This window comes from Labrus mixtus, chromosome 6 (assembly GCF_963584025.1).
Source record: "Labrus mixtus chromosome 6, fLabMix1.1, whole genome shotgun sequence".
Classification (NCBI taxonomy): domain Eukaryota; kingdom Metazoa; phylum Chordata; class Actinopteri; order Labriformes; family Labridae; genus Labrus; species Labrus mixtus.
The window spans coordinates 11,862,725-11,882,744 of record NC_083617.1 but is presented as its reverse complement, the minus strand read 5'-3'; the positions used below and the strand labels follow the sequence as shown (position 1 = coordinate 11,882,744).

The following is a 20,020-nucleotide window of genomic DNA, read 5'->3' as shown; positions in this document are numbered from 1 at the left end:
GGGAGTCCACCGGAGCTGTCTGTTTACAGCTTCCACCAGCAGCCTTCTGCGTTGGGAGGAGAGCTTCCCCCGTTGCTTGCTTTGTTGTCCTACGGAGACAGCAGCAGGAGCAGCAGGTGAAGATGACGCCGCAGAGGATGGAGAGGAGAGTGCCAGAACAGGTGGAGAAGAGGCAGAGGTAGCATCGTCTTTTACAGAGGATGTGGCAGGAGCCGTGATGTTCGGAGAAGAGGAGGCAACGGCAGCGACGGTTGCGTCAGAGGCAGGCTTAGCAGACTCAGGTGTGCAGCTGACGGGATCGGTGGGGGCTCGGACAGACACCGAAGAGGTCCCATTAGCCTCACCCGGATCATCGTCCTGCAGTGCCGCGTAATGATTAGTGAGGAGAAGCGGTGGGGGAGACCCAGATAGTCTCCCACTGCGTTTTCCACTCCTCACCAAGACCTCGGCCCAGGGACTCCCCGAGGGTTTGGGGTCGAGCAGGAGGAGGGTCGGGGACGTAAAGGATCCCACAGCAAGGTATCTGAGATATCGGAGTGCATAGCCGTGATCCTCTTAGACTGAGAGGCTGCCAAGTCGATGTAGCTGGAAAGCATCAGGTCCTTCTTCTGAAGCTCCTCAGAAAGCAGGCAGCAGTATGTGGACAGTCTGCCATGCAGCTGGTTAAATAAAGTCTGAGGGGATTCTTATAGAAGGGGAAACACATGGCAACAGGATAGTGTTTAAGTCACACAGACATTTAATGTTTGAATATACTAAGAGCATATCAGTGACACAGGGGTCAAATTATTGGATGTAGCCAGGGAAACAAGTGAATCATAGCTCTATGTAGTTTGATTTGTTTAGTTTAGGTTTTTTTTGTTTTTAATTAATCTGCTCAACTTTCAGATTTTTGTAACTATTATATATGTACTTTATATATCTTGGGGAAGTTTATTAGTCTCCAACTATATCATTCATTTACATTCATTTACTGCCAAATACTCATTCTTGTTTTGTGTTTGGTAACTTTTTGCATTCATGGTGTGACAGTAGACACAAGTGTTCCTCTGAAGCAGCATCATAAACACTTATATCATCACCTTGTTATTGCACCCTTTCCCATAACCTGAGGTGAGAAACACTGTTGGTAGGGGCAAAAAAATACAGATAGAAGCGCGACAGGAAAAGGAACTCAAAGAGGAGTGGACATGCAAGATAAAAGGACAGGGAGCAGAGAAATGTTGGGGGAGGAATGAAGAGTTCAGACTCAGAGGTGAAACTGGTTCCTCAGGACTTTTGATACTTTTTTTCTCCCATAGCTGCAGTCTGCTGCCAGGAAGGGTCTTACAGCAAAGATTTAGGCTCCTTAATCCTTTCTGCCTGGAAAAAAATGAGAGAAAAAAGAACAAGGGAAGCACAGTTAATTGTACTCTACACTGGAACTGCACTGACATGTCTCTCCAGACCAGTTCCAACCAGATATAGTACATGCAGGGGCCAGAGAGTAGACATCTGGGGGGGTCATTACAGGCCGCCTATGACTCATTATCACTATTACTGACTGATCATAAGATCAATGCTGGTGCCTAGTTTCCCTTCCCAGTTATTCAATATATTTATTGACACGTAAACCACAATCTCTTTATTTTTAAGTTTCTTATCCTGATACCAGGGATTTAAAGATTAATCGATAAATCGATAAATTGATTCAAAGGTGTCAAGATTCACATCTGTACTCTGAAAAAAGAATCACAATAATATCGTGAGCGTCAGCAGCTGCAGAACAAGATTTTGAAATTGAGGACGCACCACCCTCTTTGAAATCGGAAGTGTGGAAGCATTTTGGCTTCCTCCAAGACAGAAAATGAAAGACAAAATCTGTGTGCAAATATTGCAAGAAGACAGGGAACTACACAAATAACACGACCAACAGGATGCAGCATTTAATCGACTCCACAATGAGAAGCTCCAATCACCTCCCCATGCTGCGAGAAAAAAAACAAACATTAAAAGGCCAAACCACACTGACAAGTGGGTTTGCAGCCCCTAAAGGAATATTTTTCACTCATTCATTCATTCTACAGTCTCATTTTGAAAAATAAATGGTGAGAGAATCGTATCGCGAACCCAGTATCGTGTATCGTGAGTTGAGTGAATCGTTACATCCTTACCTGGTACAGAAATATTCATCTGATTTCTTCTGTTTAAGAAGTAGAGGTAATGATGCAGCAATGTTAATTAACTTACTATTGCCAAACTACCATTATCTGAAGTGAGGGTTTAGGGGTTTATTTGCCTTTTCTCTTATCATGCTATCTCTTTAATAACTCATCTACATGCATTATTAGAGCTGGCAATTCAAAATAATTTTGACAAGGCGATGAGCGTGAGAGCATGTCTGCTGCAGAAGACAAATTGGATCAACCTTCTCTATCGTGTATCATTCAAATAATCCAGAATCATGTCGTTTCACAGCACACTGATGGAGACATTATGGACCTCTAAAGTTACCGGCCTCTATGTTAGTAGCATAAAATCCCAGACATACCATTGAAATCACAACTCTGTGTGCTCCTTTAGGTCAATAAAGCCCTCCAGCCACAGTAATAAGGGTACAGACCAGATGGTGCAATAACTGGGTGACATTTTTTATTTGCTTGATCAAAAGCAACAGTGTGCTGCACTTTCTAGATGTGTCTCTTGTTTTTTTCAACATAACTTGCACATGTAACTATTAGATATGGTTCAACTCAAAACTTGTTGCTATATCTGAGTCGCTCATGCTGTAAAATGAATCCCCTGGAAGGATGATGGTGTTCAATACAGATCCATTTTGATGCCTTTAGTAATTTTCTATAGAACATGTATCATTTCTTAATAAACTAAGCATTGGGCTCTCCATTTCTAACTTTATGAAGATTATACCATATTTAATTGGCTTTTGAACAATTCAATAACAACCCCTGTGTACACCTGTGATATCCCAAAAGCAATGAGACAGACTTTAACGTCCAGTTATGTCTGATATACACAACATATTGAAATGGCAACATAAATCAAACCATTTATAAATAAGTACAGTAAATGTACAGACATGCTGATTAGGATTTGAGTAATATTTAGGTAGCATTCTTACCGTTTCAAACCCTTAATTATTACCATATTTTCTGTGCTCAAGGAGATTAGTTTGGCCCATTTTCAAACTTCAAGCTAAGCTCTTTATGTCGGTGATCCTACTTCTGAGGCTGCTTCGTCCTGGAACGAGGTTAGGCTCTTTCTTTAGAGGTTCATGTGCTGTTTGATATATTTTTCACGATGAGAAATGAATAGGCAAAAATGAAAATTCCTATCCTAGTCAAGACACTCTGTACCTAACACTTCTTGTGTGTGATAGAGCTCAAATTTCTAAACCACAGCTCCTCCAGGAAACACACACACATACATACACTGAGCAGGTTCACGTGACATGATGACGTGGTATTCTGACATTTCCAAGTATCTTTTCTTTTTCTATCACTGTCTCTGATACCCAAGGAGCAGTAACCAGCTGTTCTTTTCCGTAAGAGGCTTGGCAGGTGTTAAAATACAGAGCCACCCTGCCGTCTGGATAAATGTCTCCTGGTTCAGTCGTCAACCCCCGTAAAGCTGCAGAGGTTAAAGGGCACTTTCACACCCAGCATGGCCACCTTGAGCCTCCAGTCTAGATTCCTGCTTGGATTAGTTCAGGTTTCTGGATTCAGCAGCAAGAGAGAACAGGGGGGGACACAGCAGAAAAACACAAGATACACATGAGTCATATCAGAACTCTCAGCAAGTCTCCGGCCAACAATATGCTTATGTCACGCTTACCCTGGGGAGTATATTTTGATTGTGGTGGGTTTGTGTGAATGGGCTACAGTTACCTGTAGAAACACAAAGGAGGCCAAATGTGTTGCATAAGCGTTCATCGTCGTCTTGTTCTCCTCCCACCTCCTCGGGTTATAACAAAGGTTGACCATGTTAAACGATCCTGGAAATATTAATGTCTTAGGCCAGTTAGAACCGGTCAAACCATGTAGGTTGGAATGTGAAAGTTGGACCCTGGCACAGAATGAAGAAAGAACAGAGCTGCTGTGTAAGATGCTTATCACATGATGATGTTAAACAATAGGTACATCCCAGGATATCTGGTTCTACATTTCAGAGTTTGGCATTGATAGAAGTATTGCTCTAGATATCACAATGCTTTTGGTTGGCTGATCCGTCCAGTACTAAACGACTTAACAGATGTAAGCTTGATTTAAATATGTTCTTTAATTTACAGTGGGGTCTCATAATTTGCCATTTTATTTTCATCAGTGACATAATCTTGTTTTTATGTTGTGGGTTTATGACTGTTAAATACATGAAACACGTTAGCAGTGTAGACTTCAGCACAGATCATAAAGCGAACTGTGCTGCAGTCTACATTAACCTCATGAATTAGAGGTCAAACATCTCTGGCCTGGAATAAGAAGATGCAGAAAGAAAACTCACTTTTACTATTTTTTTTTTGTGATCTGTTATCAAGGATAAATCTAAAAACAAGTAGTATTGCCAACAAGAAAGTTGGAAGTGTTTTTGTATATGTTCTGTTCAAATGAGAACATCCAGTTTCTGTCACAACTGTCGTTTTCAGCCATTTCATTTAATTCCCATCTTGAGTTTCAATCTTGTGCCGGCTTATGTTTTTCCCCCTAGCATTTTCACGTGAGTTTGTTTTTCACAATGTGGACAATCCTCATTAGTTTTAATCATTTGATTATTCCTACTTTATAGTCTAGTTGAAGACAACAAATACTAAATGGCATTAACCTACAATACTTTGTAAATATAGATATCAATCCCAAACTCTGGCTGGATTGATCTATTAGCAAGACATCTTTTACTAATTAGCAGATTTAAAAAATGTAGCTCAGGCTGCTGGGAATGTCCTTCGATCTGCAATATGGTCATTAACAGAAGTAATGGAGAAGAGATTGTTTCTGACCTGATGATGGTGCTGTAACTGAAAAGCCTGGGGAGGTAATACAGCTCATCACATGGAAACATCCTCTGGTGGACAAGAATACCTGGTCCAGTTTTATAGAAATCCCTTTTATTACCGTCTAGACAAATCACTCACAACCAGCAAGGTCAGCCTCATGGCGTCCCTGGACATAGGCATGGAATCACCTGAATGTGTATCCATAAACGACATTGGAAAACTATGCAAATGACTTAAGACATAAGAGGAAAAGGCGAATCAAGGTAGGAAGAGGATAGAACATTCTTACCTGCATTGAAGTTTAATAAAGCCAGAGACATCAGTTAAATAGGAATTTCATTCAAATGATCATGAGGGTTAAACTACAGAAGCCTCAGACAACACAGGACACATGACAGAGTGTTATCAACATGGACTCATCCACTATTAACAATACAATCATGCTTCCGGCCTTTCCAGACGGTGTGCGAGCTGCATCAGTGTGAATTTATTTAAGGCAAAACATTTTCAACAAACAACTGTAGGGACACAGTCGGAACTCATGATTTCCACAAGAACACATTTCAGTGAAGTGAAAAGCATAAAAACATCATTCTGATTAGAGACTGGCACCAGTCAGGAACGGTTAAATTCAGCATGAATATCTCGTGTTGTGAAGAACATGACGATTCAAAAACATATTTGCAATAGTTCTTTGTTTATCCATTTTTTTTTTTTTTTTACTGTCATGACACATGAGCAAACACCATCCATAAAACTGACAAGTCAAATCAAAGGTTGTCATCTCAAGAGCTTTAATCATACATAGAAATTTAGTTCAACAGTACCATTCATTTAGAATGTTTTAGCAGTATGTATATTTAGTGTAAAGAGCATTATGTTTTTTTTCCTTTTTCTAATGAGGAATATCCACAAGGATGACAGAAGCTTTCAGAAATACACCAGAGAGAGAGAGAGAAGAGCAGAGAAGAGACTGAGTACATGACTAAGTTGTAACACCTCAGACTACATTTTTTTAAACACCTTAAAAGGCGACATTTATCTGTGGTTTATGTACCTGTGTCCATCCTCCTCGATCCTTTTTTTCCTTTTCCTTTACACTGAAGAGCAGCCGAGCCTTGAATGCTTTCATAGAGTAAATTAACTGTGGCGCAAGCTCATTGAGCTTTTTCATCAATGCCCTATAATGGAGAAACTCCTAGCAGTGAGACCTCTAGTTGACCATTCAAAGCTATGTTGAGCTTGGGGTCAGGTGAACTGTTGACACTGCCTGAGAGACAAAAGGGGTGGGTGAGCTGGAGTGGAGGACATTACTGCAGTCGAGTGTCATTTTATAGGCATGAAAAGAATCAACATCCATCTATCAATTCAATCATTACTCTAGCCATACATCCATCGATTGATCCAAACATCCAACCTATCAGAAAACACCACCATGATACATACTGTACGTGCTGTTTGTGCTATCTTAGAAGCGCCACAACAACAATTCCAACCAGCTTAAGTCCCAAGCAAAGAAAAAAAAAACATAACATGTACAAGACATAAGGTGGAAACGATAATTGGCCTACAAATCCCAGAAGCGATCATTTCTCAGTCCATCCATTCCTTTTAAGAGTAGTTAAGTAACGCCACGTGTGGATTTGGCAGACAGCTTCACTGATGGAGAGCCGCTGTCTTGTTTCTTTCCCCTCTAAATCTTTTTGAGCCGATTCTTTTGTGGAGTTGGTACAGAGTAAGAAACTTGTCTTCCAGAGCTGGTAATGATGGAAGCTGCTGTTGCGGTAGCGTCGTGGCATTCAGTGGGCGCACTCACACGCAAAGACAGAGACTGTGTGTTGCGTTAAGGCTGGGAGGGAGGCTGCTGTGCTGCTGCTGCGTGCTGCGACATAGCTGCCGGGGAGGACATGGACTGGACCATGGGCTGAGCTGGTGGGGGGAGCGGAGGCTGAGCCTGCAGGGCCCCTGAGTGCGTATTGGGGGAGGGTGGGGGTGTTGGACGTTTGAATTTGTCGGGGCTGGTGCTTCTTCTTGGGGAGGGCCTCTGTTTGAAAAAGAAAAGGAATAAAATGATCAGACTCATCGTGTATTAAACTACTGGGAAGCTGCATCATAATCAGATAGTGGTAAAATGGTTTTGGTAAAGATTTAGTCCAACCAACATCAAGTAAAGATATTCTCACTGGGAGGGCATTTATTCAATGTTTTTCTAGAATACTTGGTTTTTTAACAGATACCGTGTGGGGGTACATTGTAATCAAAGTGTCAAACAGAAAGTTGATAGTATTAGTTTCTTTTGTTCAACAGTGTTTCCAGGGCAACACACAACTGAAGGTACAAAGACTTGGGGACAAGGTTACTTAAGTCGAGTTCCTGCAATTAATAATTGGTCATGACCTGGAAATCTGGACCTCCAGTCATAAGAATGGAAAGATGAAAGAAAAAAGGGTGTTAAGAGAAAATTCATTTGTGTTAAGTTCCCAGAGTGGGTCATTTCTAAAAATGGGTATGGTTAGGATTTTATCAATACAGATACTCTAATTAGTACTGTTTACAAAGGGACATTTTTTATTTACATTTAGTTTAAGTTGATACACTTTGGGAATATATAACATTTTTAATACACTTCACAGATAGTTTAAGTAACATTGGAAACCCTGACAGTAGCATACAAACTCTTATGTTCATATTTTGTTTTTACCAGTTATTTAGGCTATTATTATGTAAATAAATGCAGTAATGTGCTGATGTGTCATTTAACAGAGGCCAAACATGTCAGAGCAAGTTTAAACCTAATAAAGGACAATCAGGTTGCTGCTCTCTCCGGGCCGAGATAGAAAAAGAAAAAGAGGAGACGTGGCATGAAAAAGCCGTCATTTAATCCTGTAGTCTGATGTAAGTCATCAGGTTACAACCCTCAGGTATACATTGAATAGAAATTAAGTAATTCATGTAAAACTATAACTGTACTATATCATTGTACACTAGAGTGCTTTTTTGTAGCAATGTGAACAATCTTTTTAATTTGGACTCTGGGTCATTTACAGTTCATGTTGACATGTTACTGAATATTACCACACCAGCAGAAGAATAGAAATTCACAACTCCAGTGTAATGAGCAGGTCATGAAAAGCCATTTCAATAAAGGACTCTAACTCTACAGTTAATCACCATGTCAAACTGGGTTCAGATCAACAGACAGCCACCTGACTGTTGATTTAGAAACAGAATTGGAGCTTGTTTCCAAAGATGTTATTCACAAATCGTGTACTATTACACATGTGACTCAAATTAATCTAAAACTATTAATTAGGGTTGGGTAACATTTTACTGCTTATTGATACAATACTTGTATTGATATGGCTTTCATTAATTTGGAATGAAAAATAAACATAATTTATACTTTATTGATCCCACGAGGGGAAATTAGTTTTTACACTCTGTCACGTAAACATGCTACACAAACATAGGCCGAAATACACACACATGCACAAACAGGATCCTCTGGACATGCATTAATGGAGAGGTCTCAGAGTGAGGGGGCTGCCAGTGGGCGCTCCTGAGCTGGTGGTTCATGAAACATGAACAGATCTTTAAATCCCCCCCTATTTTATTATTAAAAAGCTTTATTTGCTGCTGAAGATCAAAATACAAAATATTTAGAAACATAAATAGAGTGCTTAAATAACTGTGCTGAGTTTAGTTGTATCTTTCAGCTCTTGTTTTTTTTAACTGTGTCACTGCAGACACACCAATACAGGATCAACAGCAGGACAATCTGTAAACCTTCCAAACATAGGACAGATGAAGAGACAGTAACACTGCACGATATGTCCACTGCTCAGCCATAACTCCAGTAGCACATTTCCAACATCAGCTGATCATGACAACATGGACACACAGTATGATCAGACTAAATCAAGACAAAGGCGCATCATAGGAACTCTCCTTTGACAGTACTTGTACCTTCAATTTTTAAAATTTAAATACTTGGAAATCCAATAAATCTTCATATTTTTCATTAATACTATTTGATCTGACAGCAATATATGAAGAAATCACAACATATTAGACAAAGAAAAGATGAATAAGACAAGCACACACACTTCAAGTCCTGCTGTCTGGTATAAACTTATACAACAAAAGAACACTGTTGATGAAAGTGAAAACATGCAGAGGAGGGGTTGAAGTAGACTAGAGACTAGGACTTAGTGGAGCTACGTTATGGGATTTGACTTTTGGAACCTGAAAGGAGTGGCCATGGCTTCTGGAAGACATCGCGAGGGGATAAGATCGTTTTTTGTAAATGTGAAAGGATGTGGTTTTATAGTTTCTCTGTGTGCTTTATTAATAAACCATTATGATGATGATTATTATTCTTCATATTATTATTATGCCATGAATGAAAATAGATGAATTGAAAGGATCATATCAGGTCACTCAGGTTTACTGAATGATTTGCAGGATGAACGTAGTAAAAACGTTTCTGCATGTAACTTTGGACATCTCCAGTGCCTTCGTCCCTTGTGCTCCTTTTGGGGATTAAACATTTTTCTATTTGCCGGTAGGTATTTTGCTCAAGTGTTAGCAGAGTAATGTCGACTTTAAACAGGCCTTGACGTGGACATTGTTTATATATCAAATAAAGGAACTAAACTTCAAATCCTTAAACAAATAATTGAGTTCAGGGTTGTCACCTTAAGACAACTACAACAAGCCCTTATAAATGTGAAAAATATACACCTATGAGATCCTAAAAACACTCACAATGTGTGTTAAGAAAGTGTATGCGGATGTCACTTACCGCTACGGCATGAGAGGAGCTTCCGTGGACGTGCAGGGCAGGGGTGTTGTAGTGGGAGATGGCAGCTCTGGACAGTGTTGCTGGAGGGGTAAAGCCAACTGTGTGGCTGCCATATGAGAGACCTGAAAGACAGACATTAAAAACAAAGTTGCATACTCTGTGTATACTCATGTTTTTAATCTTTATAGTCAGCTATAAATTCAACTCTGGCTGTCATGCCTCAGTGCACTGCTATTTCTCAACTAAACACCTGCTTCAGGATTACTTTGACCAGGTCACTGCAATCTGCAGCTGGCCAACAAAGCAGAAAAACAACATGGCTCTGACACCTAAGGTTCAGCTTATCATTGTTTATATATTAAGGCTTAATGTCAATTCTTGCTGAAGCACACTCAATGGGATTGATTGGACCTGGAATGGCTCAATTTCCCTCTAAAATGTAATCAGCATGAGGACTCTGGGATTGAGAGACTCAAGGGTTAAGACGGGTTAAGATTTGAAGTTTGGGTTTACAAAAAATGCCCTTTTAAATAACAAGTGTATTAACCTGTGAGAACTTTATGTTATTTGCCCTAAAGATTGAATTCACTACTTTTTATTTTGTTGTTTCCTCTTTCCTTTCTCCATTATCTCACATACTCGCCCTTAAATACACAGAAAGACTTTGAAGACACAGCCTCTTGCTCCACCTTATATCGATGCAGCAACTCATTAACTATGTTATAAAAACCTGGAGCAGAATTGTTTCTTGTAGTTCACTGTATTATGGCAGTGCAAACATTTATTATAAAACACAACAGCTTTATTTAAGTTGGATTCGTGTTTACTCAGCATTTGAATTTTGAGTTGTTGTACTTAACTTTTGTAAAAAAGTAAAAAAAAAAAAACATCTATGACTTTCAACTAAGCATTGACAATGTAACCATAAAAATGTTTATGATTCTCCAGAGGATTGGAGTGAACATGTTTTATTTCATTGCCATCCACACTGGAGATATAAGTTTATGGTTTAACTGGCGAACTTCAACTTCAGTGTCATTTAATGTTTGATCAAAAGATGAAACCAGATTGAGCTGCTCTTCTGGCAATTACTCATATGGTGTCAAAGGTGCTTAATATAGTGCTACATATTTTATTTCAACCAATATATATGCTGACATCTGTGTCGACAACATTTGTGGTCTTAAGTGTACCTACCAGGTGATATGGGTCGGCTGGAGCTGGGGGACGGGGTGTAGGGAATGGGGCTGGACACGGTCCTTGCTCGCAAGCCCTGTGCAGACATCTCGTTGAAGTACCTGAGGGAAAAAATTGTGAAAATGTAAATTTATTGTCCCACCTCTTAAAAATAAAATCCATCCTTCTATAGAATGACAAAAAAAGAACAATCTAATCACCATGAGGAGAATATTTTGTGATTATCGTTAAAATCTTCATGGCTGCTTTAAATTAAAGTCAAGAGTGCTCATACTGTCTATAATGTGGAACGTGAGGCAACAGCGGTTCTCAAGTTGGAAGGACAAGACATGTTTTACAGATGCAGGAGAACAAAGATTTAGTGCTGTTTAGTACTGGTCTGTTTTTGAATAGATTGTGTTCCATTGCTTGGACAAAAAATGTGTTTAAAGACAATACTAGTAGCTTTTCATGTTTTGCATCTACTTATCTCTGCTGAGGGAAGAATATATGCAAGTTGATTTAAGCTTAAACGGAAACTGCACACAAACCCATTTGTATGAACCTTAGAAAGAATATGTACTTAAAATAAAATATCTATCAAATGTATCTTTGTATACATGTGTCATGTATGACAGTAAAAAAAAGTTGAATTGTGTACCCAAGAGCATTAGACAGTAATATGTGCCTGCATACTCGCATTAAAGAAATAAAAGCAAAATAAACTGATATTAAAAGGACTATGATATTACAGACAGTACCAGTACAATGGCAGGTGTAAAGATAAAGTGATTAGATGTTTATAATACAGAACCTTACATGAAGACAAACACCCTAAAGTAGGGCAGATGATTTTTGATGTTTCTCTTTGCTGACACTGCTGTCTGAAGCAATCTCAGAGGTTGTTCTCTGATTAAACATTTACCGGATTTTATGATGCATTAATGGACACCAAGTAGTTACCTTGCCAATCATGATGATGGCATGTATAAAAAAATAATAATTGTGAATAGCCAACAGAGAAAAATGACCACAGAGGAACTCTGCTACATCTAGCTCCAGTTCAGAAAGTGAAGTGTCTCTTATCCACAACTTATTACTGGCTGAACCATGTTCATTTGTACAACAGTTTAAAGTTATCAAGACCTCTTTGACCATCTCTTTTATTGTGTGTACCACCCTTTACCTTTCATCGTCCATCTCCAGGCTGGATTCACTCTCTGACAGCTGTCTGCACAGGGCCTCCCTGCGCTCCATTTCTCTCTGAAGCTTTCTCTGCAGCCGGATGTTCTCCTCCCTCATGTGCCGTTCCTCCTCTATGTACTGGGCACGCTTCTCTGTGTCTGGGAGGAGACGCATGAAAATAAATGACATTATTTGAAGAATTGTTAAGGCCACATCCTGGAATCTGTATATTATAAACACAGCTGATATAATGTATCTCATATCAAAACTGTTGCAACAAAATAAAATGACTTAATTCATTATAAATTAAGACCTCCGACAGCAACTGTTTGTCTGTGCAGTTCATCATTTTCTTTTCATCAAAGAAAGTAAAGGACCAATGCTGATTTCTACGTGTATTAGGAAAGGAGAATCCTTTTATCTGCTTCACTTGGTTTCTTGGATATAGTGTTCAAGAGTGGCCTGACAGCTCCCTCTAGTGGTAAAATCGAAGAATCACTTGAATCATATTTACAGACACTCCCAGGTATGTGTTCAGACTAATGCCCTTTTAATAATTAATTTTGCTGAGCTACATTCTAGTATAATAAACACTCCTGACTATCTAAACAACAAGCAGACTTCTGCAATGTTTCGACATCACAGTGGCACCCATAAAATATGAAAATCTGTGTTATTAAAGAGGAAGTCAAGTTGATAATGCAGTAGACTAATCTAGATTCCACCTTCTGGTGCCACACAGGTCCCCAGCCTCTGCCTAATCGTAACCCCACAGTGACATTATCACAAAGTTATTTACATGTGAGTGGATATGTGTACACATTGTTTTACCCCCTTTCAGAGACCAAATCAGACATAACCCTGCCCTATTTTGATGAATTTATAAAAATTGAGCATTGACCAAAAGTAACAGAAGATGCATGCATTTCACTGTAAAACATTAATCATAACTTTCCATCAGGAACACAACAAAACATCTACAACACAAATTCTGACCTCAGACTTTTCCTCTCTAAAAATTCAAAAGAAACTACTTTAAGAGTACTGAAATTTCTATAATATTGGCTATCAATCACTGCGAACATTCAGTCACCTACAGTATAAGGTCAAGGTACCTTATCATATTGTAAGATATAGATCAGTTGTAACCATTTTAAAAACTCTTTTCTTTTCAAATAAACATAGTATCTTATATTTCATTGCCTTGCAACCTTTTACCTTTATTAGATTGGACAGCTGAAGAGAGACGGGAAATGTGTGGGAGTGTTGGAAGACATGTTGCAACCAGCAGAGGTCGGATTCATACCCACAGCCGCTGCAATGAGGACCATAGCCTCTGTACACAGGGCGCACTACATACAGGCCAGGCTATCTGGCGTCCCGTTGCCTTGCTACCTTGTCAGATAACAATATGCAAAGTATAAGTACAGGCAGTTGCCATTTAACAAATATGCTCGCTGTCTTTTGTTAAAGGTTGTTCAGAGTGCTCTTTAAAGCACACACGATGAGTATACCATTGTTTGACAAATGGTATCCGTGTCTGTATCCTCATGAAGCACTAGTGAATGTGATATGAAGTGCACACCAGAGCTGTGAAATCTACTTGATATTATCAAAGGAGTTAATTTTAAAAAAGAACAGAATAACAGAACCAATTGGTCCCTTAATCTATTAGGAAGGAGTGGTTTGGTACGTTTTTTTCTGCAATGACTCCACATTATCTGTGTCTGAGACTAAGGTAGAAGGGATATTGACATGTCCATGTAAGAAACTGTTCATCTCCCATATTTTGTACGTTGCATTAAACCATATCTACACAAAAAACATGAACAACATGCTAGGATGTACTGGGTCCCTTTTTCAAAAACAATTATTTTCTTTGAGGATTGTTGTTGATAGATGTGCAGCCTGACTTTTTCAAACTACTTTAAGCCTCTAGAAAATGCAACTTGATGAGGATGGAACTTTGTCAGACATGGCCAGAATGTATCCTGTTCTGTCTACTCTATGGAAATCCACCCCTGCCTGGGTGTACAGGGAATTCAACCCTCTGAGATTATCAAAAGATCGGTCACATCCTTGATCAACACTTGAAGGCATGTGCCGCTTCCACGTTAACACCCCCTTAGCTCAGGTGACAGGTTGAGAGGCCACTTACGTTGCAGCTCGGTGGTGCGCAGGCTTTTCTTGAGCCTCTCCACCTCATTCTTCAGGAAGCGGATATGCCGCATCATGTTCTCTGGTGAGTCTATCTCCATGGAAACGTCTCTTGGGGAGGGAGGAGCTGATACGGGCTGGTCCAACTTCTCCTGAAGGATTCTTGTTCAGAAACAAAACAAAAAAATACTTTCAAATTAGTCAACAGAAATAAGAGTAACTGCATTAACACTACCTTTCATAAGATATTTGTAGACGGCCTAGCTTTTATAGGAGCCGGGGGAAAAATGCCTATAGGTTGATTTAAGACAATTGACATCATTCCAAAAAATTAAAACCTACTCAAAAGTCTTTTTGCTTCATCTTCAGATGAAAAGGGGCTTCTTGACATACAAATTGCATATATATTATCACACCTCATAGCGGGTTAGTTATTCAACCCTTTATAATCAAATCCTTTTGAGTCACTTGTCTTTGTGCCAGGCAGGCATTTTAAGTGCGCATGTCAATCAGAGATACAGAAAAGGGGAAAAGACACATGGCATGCATGTTTCATAAAAAACTTACACAATGAAAAATATATACAATAAAATCACTGGATAAAAATCAAATTAAATGTGCAATGACATAAGAGTAAGAGTAACACTTGCAGTTTTATAAAGTAACTAAATCAGATTTAAAACTATAACAATAGCTTTATAGAGTAAGCCATGTTACAAACTAATCCAAGTATGTCCTATCAAAGGATGAACACTAATTTAAGTTATAGAAAGTTGAAAGCTCCTGAGCATTTGCGTTTTTAACTCATCTGATAATGCACTTGATAAAACACCTGAGCACATGGGACTGGTTGTGAGATTGGTTCTTATTTTTTCACTTTAAAAGTTTAATTAATAATAATAAATAATATTAATTTGCATCCATATATAAATATACATTACATGAAATAATTTGATACGTGTTACTCATCAAGAGCCTTTTCTCCTTGATTTATAATAGAAAAAGTGTTTTTGCTTTCATGTGGGTTTGAGTATAGGTATTGGATCGGATTCTAAAATGTCCATCATGTGAAGAAAAACTGAAATCTTTAACACATTATATGATCATCCACACCTTTTCTCAGCCTCCAGTTTGTCCATCCGCTTCCACAGTCTGTTTACCAGGGCCTCTTGTTCCTGCTCTAATGTGTTCTCAAGGTCGATCTTCTCTCGCCTCAACTGCAGAATGAAAGGAGGGAGCGGAGAGTGACGTTCAGAGACACAAAAACCTTGATGTTGAAAGGCATTCACAGGCCTGCATACAGGTTTACTGAGCTGCAAACCCAAGGTCTCTGTCCAGATGAGCTTCACTTTCATAAAGGTGCAGTACAGTGCTCGCTTGTGAAAGGCACAGTGTCAGAAAAATGCCAGATAGTTTAAGTTTCCCTTTGTTCCAACCGATATAAAATAAACATTAACAATAAAGTAAGCTTTTTTATTAGGGGATTTGTGGAGAAGATAAGTCCAAATTTTAGAAAATGTCCCACTTTGCATTTTTCAGGCATCACTCAGGTACATGCGTACACACTCATAAATGAGAAGGCAAGCTATAATGAAGTCATGCACGTCTACAGAAAAATCCTGTCATCAGAGGATGAGAAGCATTACAGAGGGGTTTAGCAAAAACAGGATGGGACCAGCCACAGACCTAAATGTTTTTTCCAGCTATTTTTCTCTAGTAAGTAATACAGATTGAAAAATGTGTGGCTCTCACATAACTACAATGAGTGGACAAACAAGTATAGTATAGGGACATGTTGCTTCACACTACATGCTAAAACCTTTTTGCTCTACCACAATAAGAATACCTGTTCCAGGGTTAGCTGCTTTGAGATGGTTTCATTCTCCATCTTCTTGATCTTTTTCATGAGTTTGTTAACCTGGAACTCCTGCTCCTGCTCCAAGTGCTGCTCCAGCTCAGCCTTCTCATGCTGAAGCTATATAGAAAAAAAGAAGAAGAAGGTGCATGGGCAGAAGAAAGGGGGAGGAGGTGAAGAACACAGGAGATGAGAAAGAAGGGAGAAGAGCAAGAATGATGGTGAGTCACCTAAAAACTATTCGATGACCGCAGTGACCTCACACGCTGGTTGCAGTTCATCGCATTTAGCTTTCACATTGAGAATATAGCCAAACATGATTTACAAGGTTGCAGTTATACTGGATTTGTGGTTGAACCTTCCCAGAAGAATCAAGAAAGTGAAATAATGATTTGGCAACCAAAGTAACCACCTTTGGCAGCTTTCAAAGACAAAAACAGGGTGCGGCTCAGCCTTGATTCTAAATGGGAAGCTTGTGCAATGAATTATACAAGTGATTACTCATTACAAGGAAAAAGATGCTAATCCATTCATAGGAAAAGACTTGAGGGAAAAAATAAACCTTTCCATTGTGCTCCTTTTAACAGAAACAACTAGAACACCAGTTTGTTTTAACTTACTGCATTTATAAACAGTCGAGTGCTCTGTGTTTCCTGGCTAATAAGATGTCCCTCCCTTTTTGCCAAAACATCTAACTGCTCCTGTATGACAGGAGCCCAACTACACTGTGTGGTGAGTGCCAATTCAGCCTTGCATTAAAATGCATCAGTTTGTTTTCAGCCTAAGGAATTATATAGAAACTTTCAGCATTCTATATATTAAGCCACGTTACAAGTAAGTAATACAAGAACAATAATAACAGGTCTCCTCTGTGTACAGACTGTACACCATGATAAATGCATGAAAGTGTATCCCTTTGTTATCTCATGTAATAATAACAATTAGGCCAGGAAAGTTTGCAACATTTCATCAGCTCCTTCTCTGGAGACAAAGATCTATGGCACATAAGATGATATCAGTAAGGGGGATGAAAATGACATTGTACCTCTAACTGACATTGTATAGGTCATTGAGTTTGCTGAAAGGGTGTACTGATCCAAAAGCATAATGAGAGAACTACATCATTTGATACTAAAGTTTAGATGATGAGTAAGAACTGCATCATCAAAAGAAAGAAGGGGAAAACACAGTTGAGACAAAACTGTTTACAAAAGTACTTCCCCACAGAATCATTTACACTCCAAGTAAAATTCTCCCTCTATCATCACAAGAGGATAATGCATGTCCATGTAGACGTGTATACACACTCTTGCACCCCCCCTGAAGGGCATTTGTCAGCTGTACCAAGTCTCCATGCAGAGGCATACACGGGTCTGTTTCTTGTTTAGTAAGGAGGTTAAAATAACAAAAGCCAAAGCAAGTCCATCATCATGACCTTAAGCAGGGTCTGTCTAGGCATTTACACGTGTCCCTTACAGTTTCCCCACATCACTACACATTAAACCATTAGGCCACTAGCCACTGAGCTTTGTGAGAGTGTGTGTCTGTGTTCTGTACACTCTGCAGTGGGAAAATAAGATATGGAAAACAGACTGAACCAAATAGCCGACAGACGGGAGGAGAGTAATTTGAGAGTCATTAAGAGAAGCTAGCAGGCGCAGTGAAGTCATCTTGAGCCTTTCCAGGCTTCGGGCAAGTACCAATACAGTTGATGATAATGGACCAGCGTCTGCAACCTCTTTGAGTGGCGTGCATAGACACACACACCCAGATAGCTCAAGCTAAACATACAAACAATGCTACTGCCAAAAGATTTGCATACCTAAGAACTAAGCCAACATGTCTTTCCCACAGTGTCTTTATCAATATGACAGTTCAAACAGATGTTTGAGTTGTGCCTGATATAAACATCTCCAACCAGCAGGTTAAAAAAAAAAATCCCACCTTGTTCCCATCACTTACTTGCATGAGTTTCCTTGACAGTTCATTGGTGAGAAATTCCTCCTCCTTTTCATAGTTGACCGCCAAGGTCTCCTTCTCCTTTTGAAGGGCCTGGATCTTCTTAAACAACGTGTTGCTAATAAACTCTTCCTCCTGCTCCGCTCTTGCTTGCTGCAGAAACAACGGGGGAAAAATGAGAAGAGTGGCAGAGGCAAACATTAGTGAAATACAATTGTGGATCTGTTGGATTTTCACATGTACAGACTTGACGAACTGTAGCCATCAACGGTGCGTAAACACACTGCACCACAACAGCAAAAAGGCACGCATCAATCAGCCAAAGTCTGCTGCAGTGAGGTGTGTGAGCCAAAGAGGAAGGAGACTTTTCCATAATGACTCAAGAGATAATGTTGTAATGGATGGCTGACAGTAATATGAAGAGTCAGACATGGGTGTTGGGACATACTAAGGATACGACTGCACCAATGTAAAATGATGCATCCTCATTTTGCAAGCTCGGCCAATTTTTTTTAAACAGTTGAACAACAATCACAGTGACAATAGCAAAAGCAAACATGTAGTTAAGCCGTACACATGTACAGGGGAGTGGGGGGGGGAGGCTGCACTGTGTCTGACTTGACAACACATGAGCCTGGCGTTTTACCAGCTCGCAAATTTTGGCCTACATACTTCCCTATCCATCCACCAGATCGGTTACACATTTTTATGAAGCTGGAGTTGATTAACCGAGCATGCAGACAGACATATGACGCATCGGCCCAACGCTGCAGCTGAGCACTTTTCAAGTCGTTATCATGATCCTGGTGGTCATAACGTCGGTGACAACGTCTAGCACCTGACAGTGAAGCTAAAAGCACTCCAGTAACTTTCACTTAATGATGCCCACACACCTCTGTTTCAACGCTAACGTTAGCAAAACAAAGCAAAACAACTGGCCCAGCTACCTAGCAACCTCCCCCGAAGCCCGCTGGCTAAATTAGCAAGACATCCTCCAGCTAATGCAAAAGCTGCTAGCACAACACTGGCACGCTGTGTTCAAATTAAGATAACATGTTTATATTACACATTCTACGTGGCGATATTGACTATTTAACAACAAACATCCAACACTAGCCATAGCTAACTAACTGATAAATGCAATATTATAGGTGGCGTCGGGGAGGGTGGGGGGGTGGCAGGTTTCTGGCTAGCTAGTTAGCGAGCTAACGTTACTCACAATGGTGACGCTAGCTTTGCGGAGGTCCCGATTCTCCTCCTGCAGCGCTTTACACTTGAGTTTGAACGTCTCCAGCTCAATTTTAAGAACTTTATTCTCTTGTTGTAGCGAGGCGAGGCGGTTCGTCAGCTCCTCCAGACGAAACTGTGAAATGACTATGCTCGGTTTCCCCGAATTTGAAGCGGAGGACGACATCGGGGTGGCCGAGCTGCTGCCCGCTCCGTCCGTGTCGCTCTCGCTTGCGCTGTCCGCCATGGCTGTGCGACAGTGTGGAGCGGAGAGAAGACTACGGCAGCTGCAGCGTTTGAGGAGCGCAGACAGCAGAATGGTACACAGTGTGACCTTGCTCTCGCATTGTCGACACAGCACCACCACCCGGCTGTCTCCAGTACCGCCCAATGCATCATTGACACAGCACACACAGAACAGATTGATTCATCTCTACTCCACCCAAAAACTGTACCGACTTAGTGGGTGACTCAAAATGTGTCCTTATTCTGAACGGGTCAACATCTGCTTCCTTGATATTTAGAATAGAATAGAATTACTTTATTGATCCCAAACTGGGCAGCAGCAGGTTATCCAACACACAATATGAGTAAAAAAACACAATGTTAGCAAATCTAAACACAATATAATATTAAATACAAAGTACTAAAAGATATCAAAAATAAGAAT

The 20,020-nt window shown here is 39.9% G+C and overlaps 1 protein-coding gene across 1 annotated transcript; it reads right to left on the bottom strand.

Annotated features, from left to right (window-relative positions):
- Positions 1 to 5,764: 5,764 nt before the first annotated feature.
- Positions 5,765 to 19,659, bottom strand: LOC132975456 (coiled-coil domain-containing protein 6-like). The gene is made up of 9 exons (XM_061040001.1): positions 19,343 to 19,659; positions 18,127 to 18,276; positions 16,156 to 16,284; positions 15,423 to 15,526; positions 14,311 to 14,471; positions 12,154 to 12,310; positions 10,989 to 11,089; positions 9,792 to 9,913; positions 5,765 to 7,031 (listed from the first exon to the last, which is right to left on the bottom strand). Exons 1-9 carry the CDS (start codon positions 19,595 to 19,597, stop codon positions 6,831 to 6,833), a joined length of 1,380 nt encoding a protein of 459 aa, XP_060895984.1. The 5' UTR covers positions 19,598 to 19,659; the 3' UTR covers positions 5,765 to 6,830.
- Between the last annotated feature and the right edge of the window lie 361 nt (positions 19,660 to 20,020).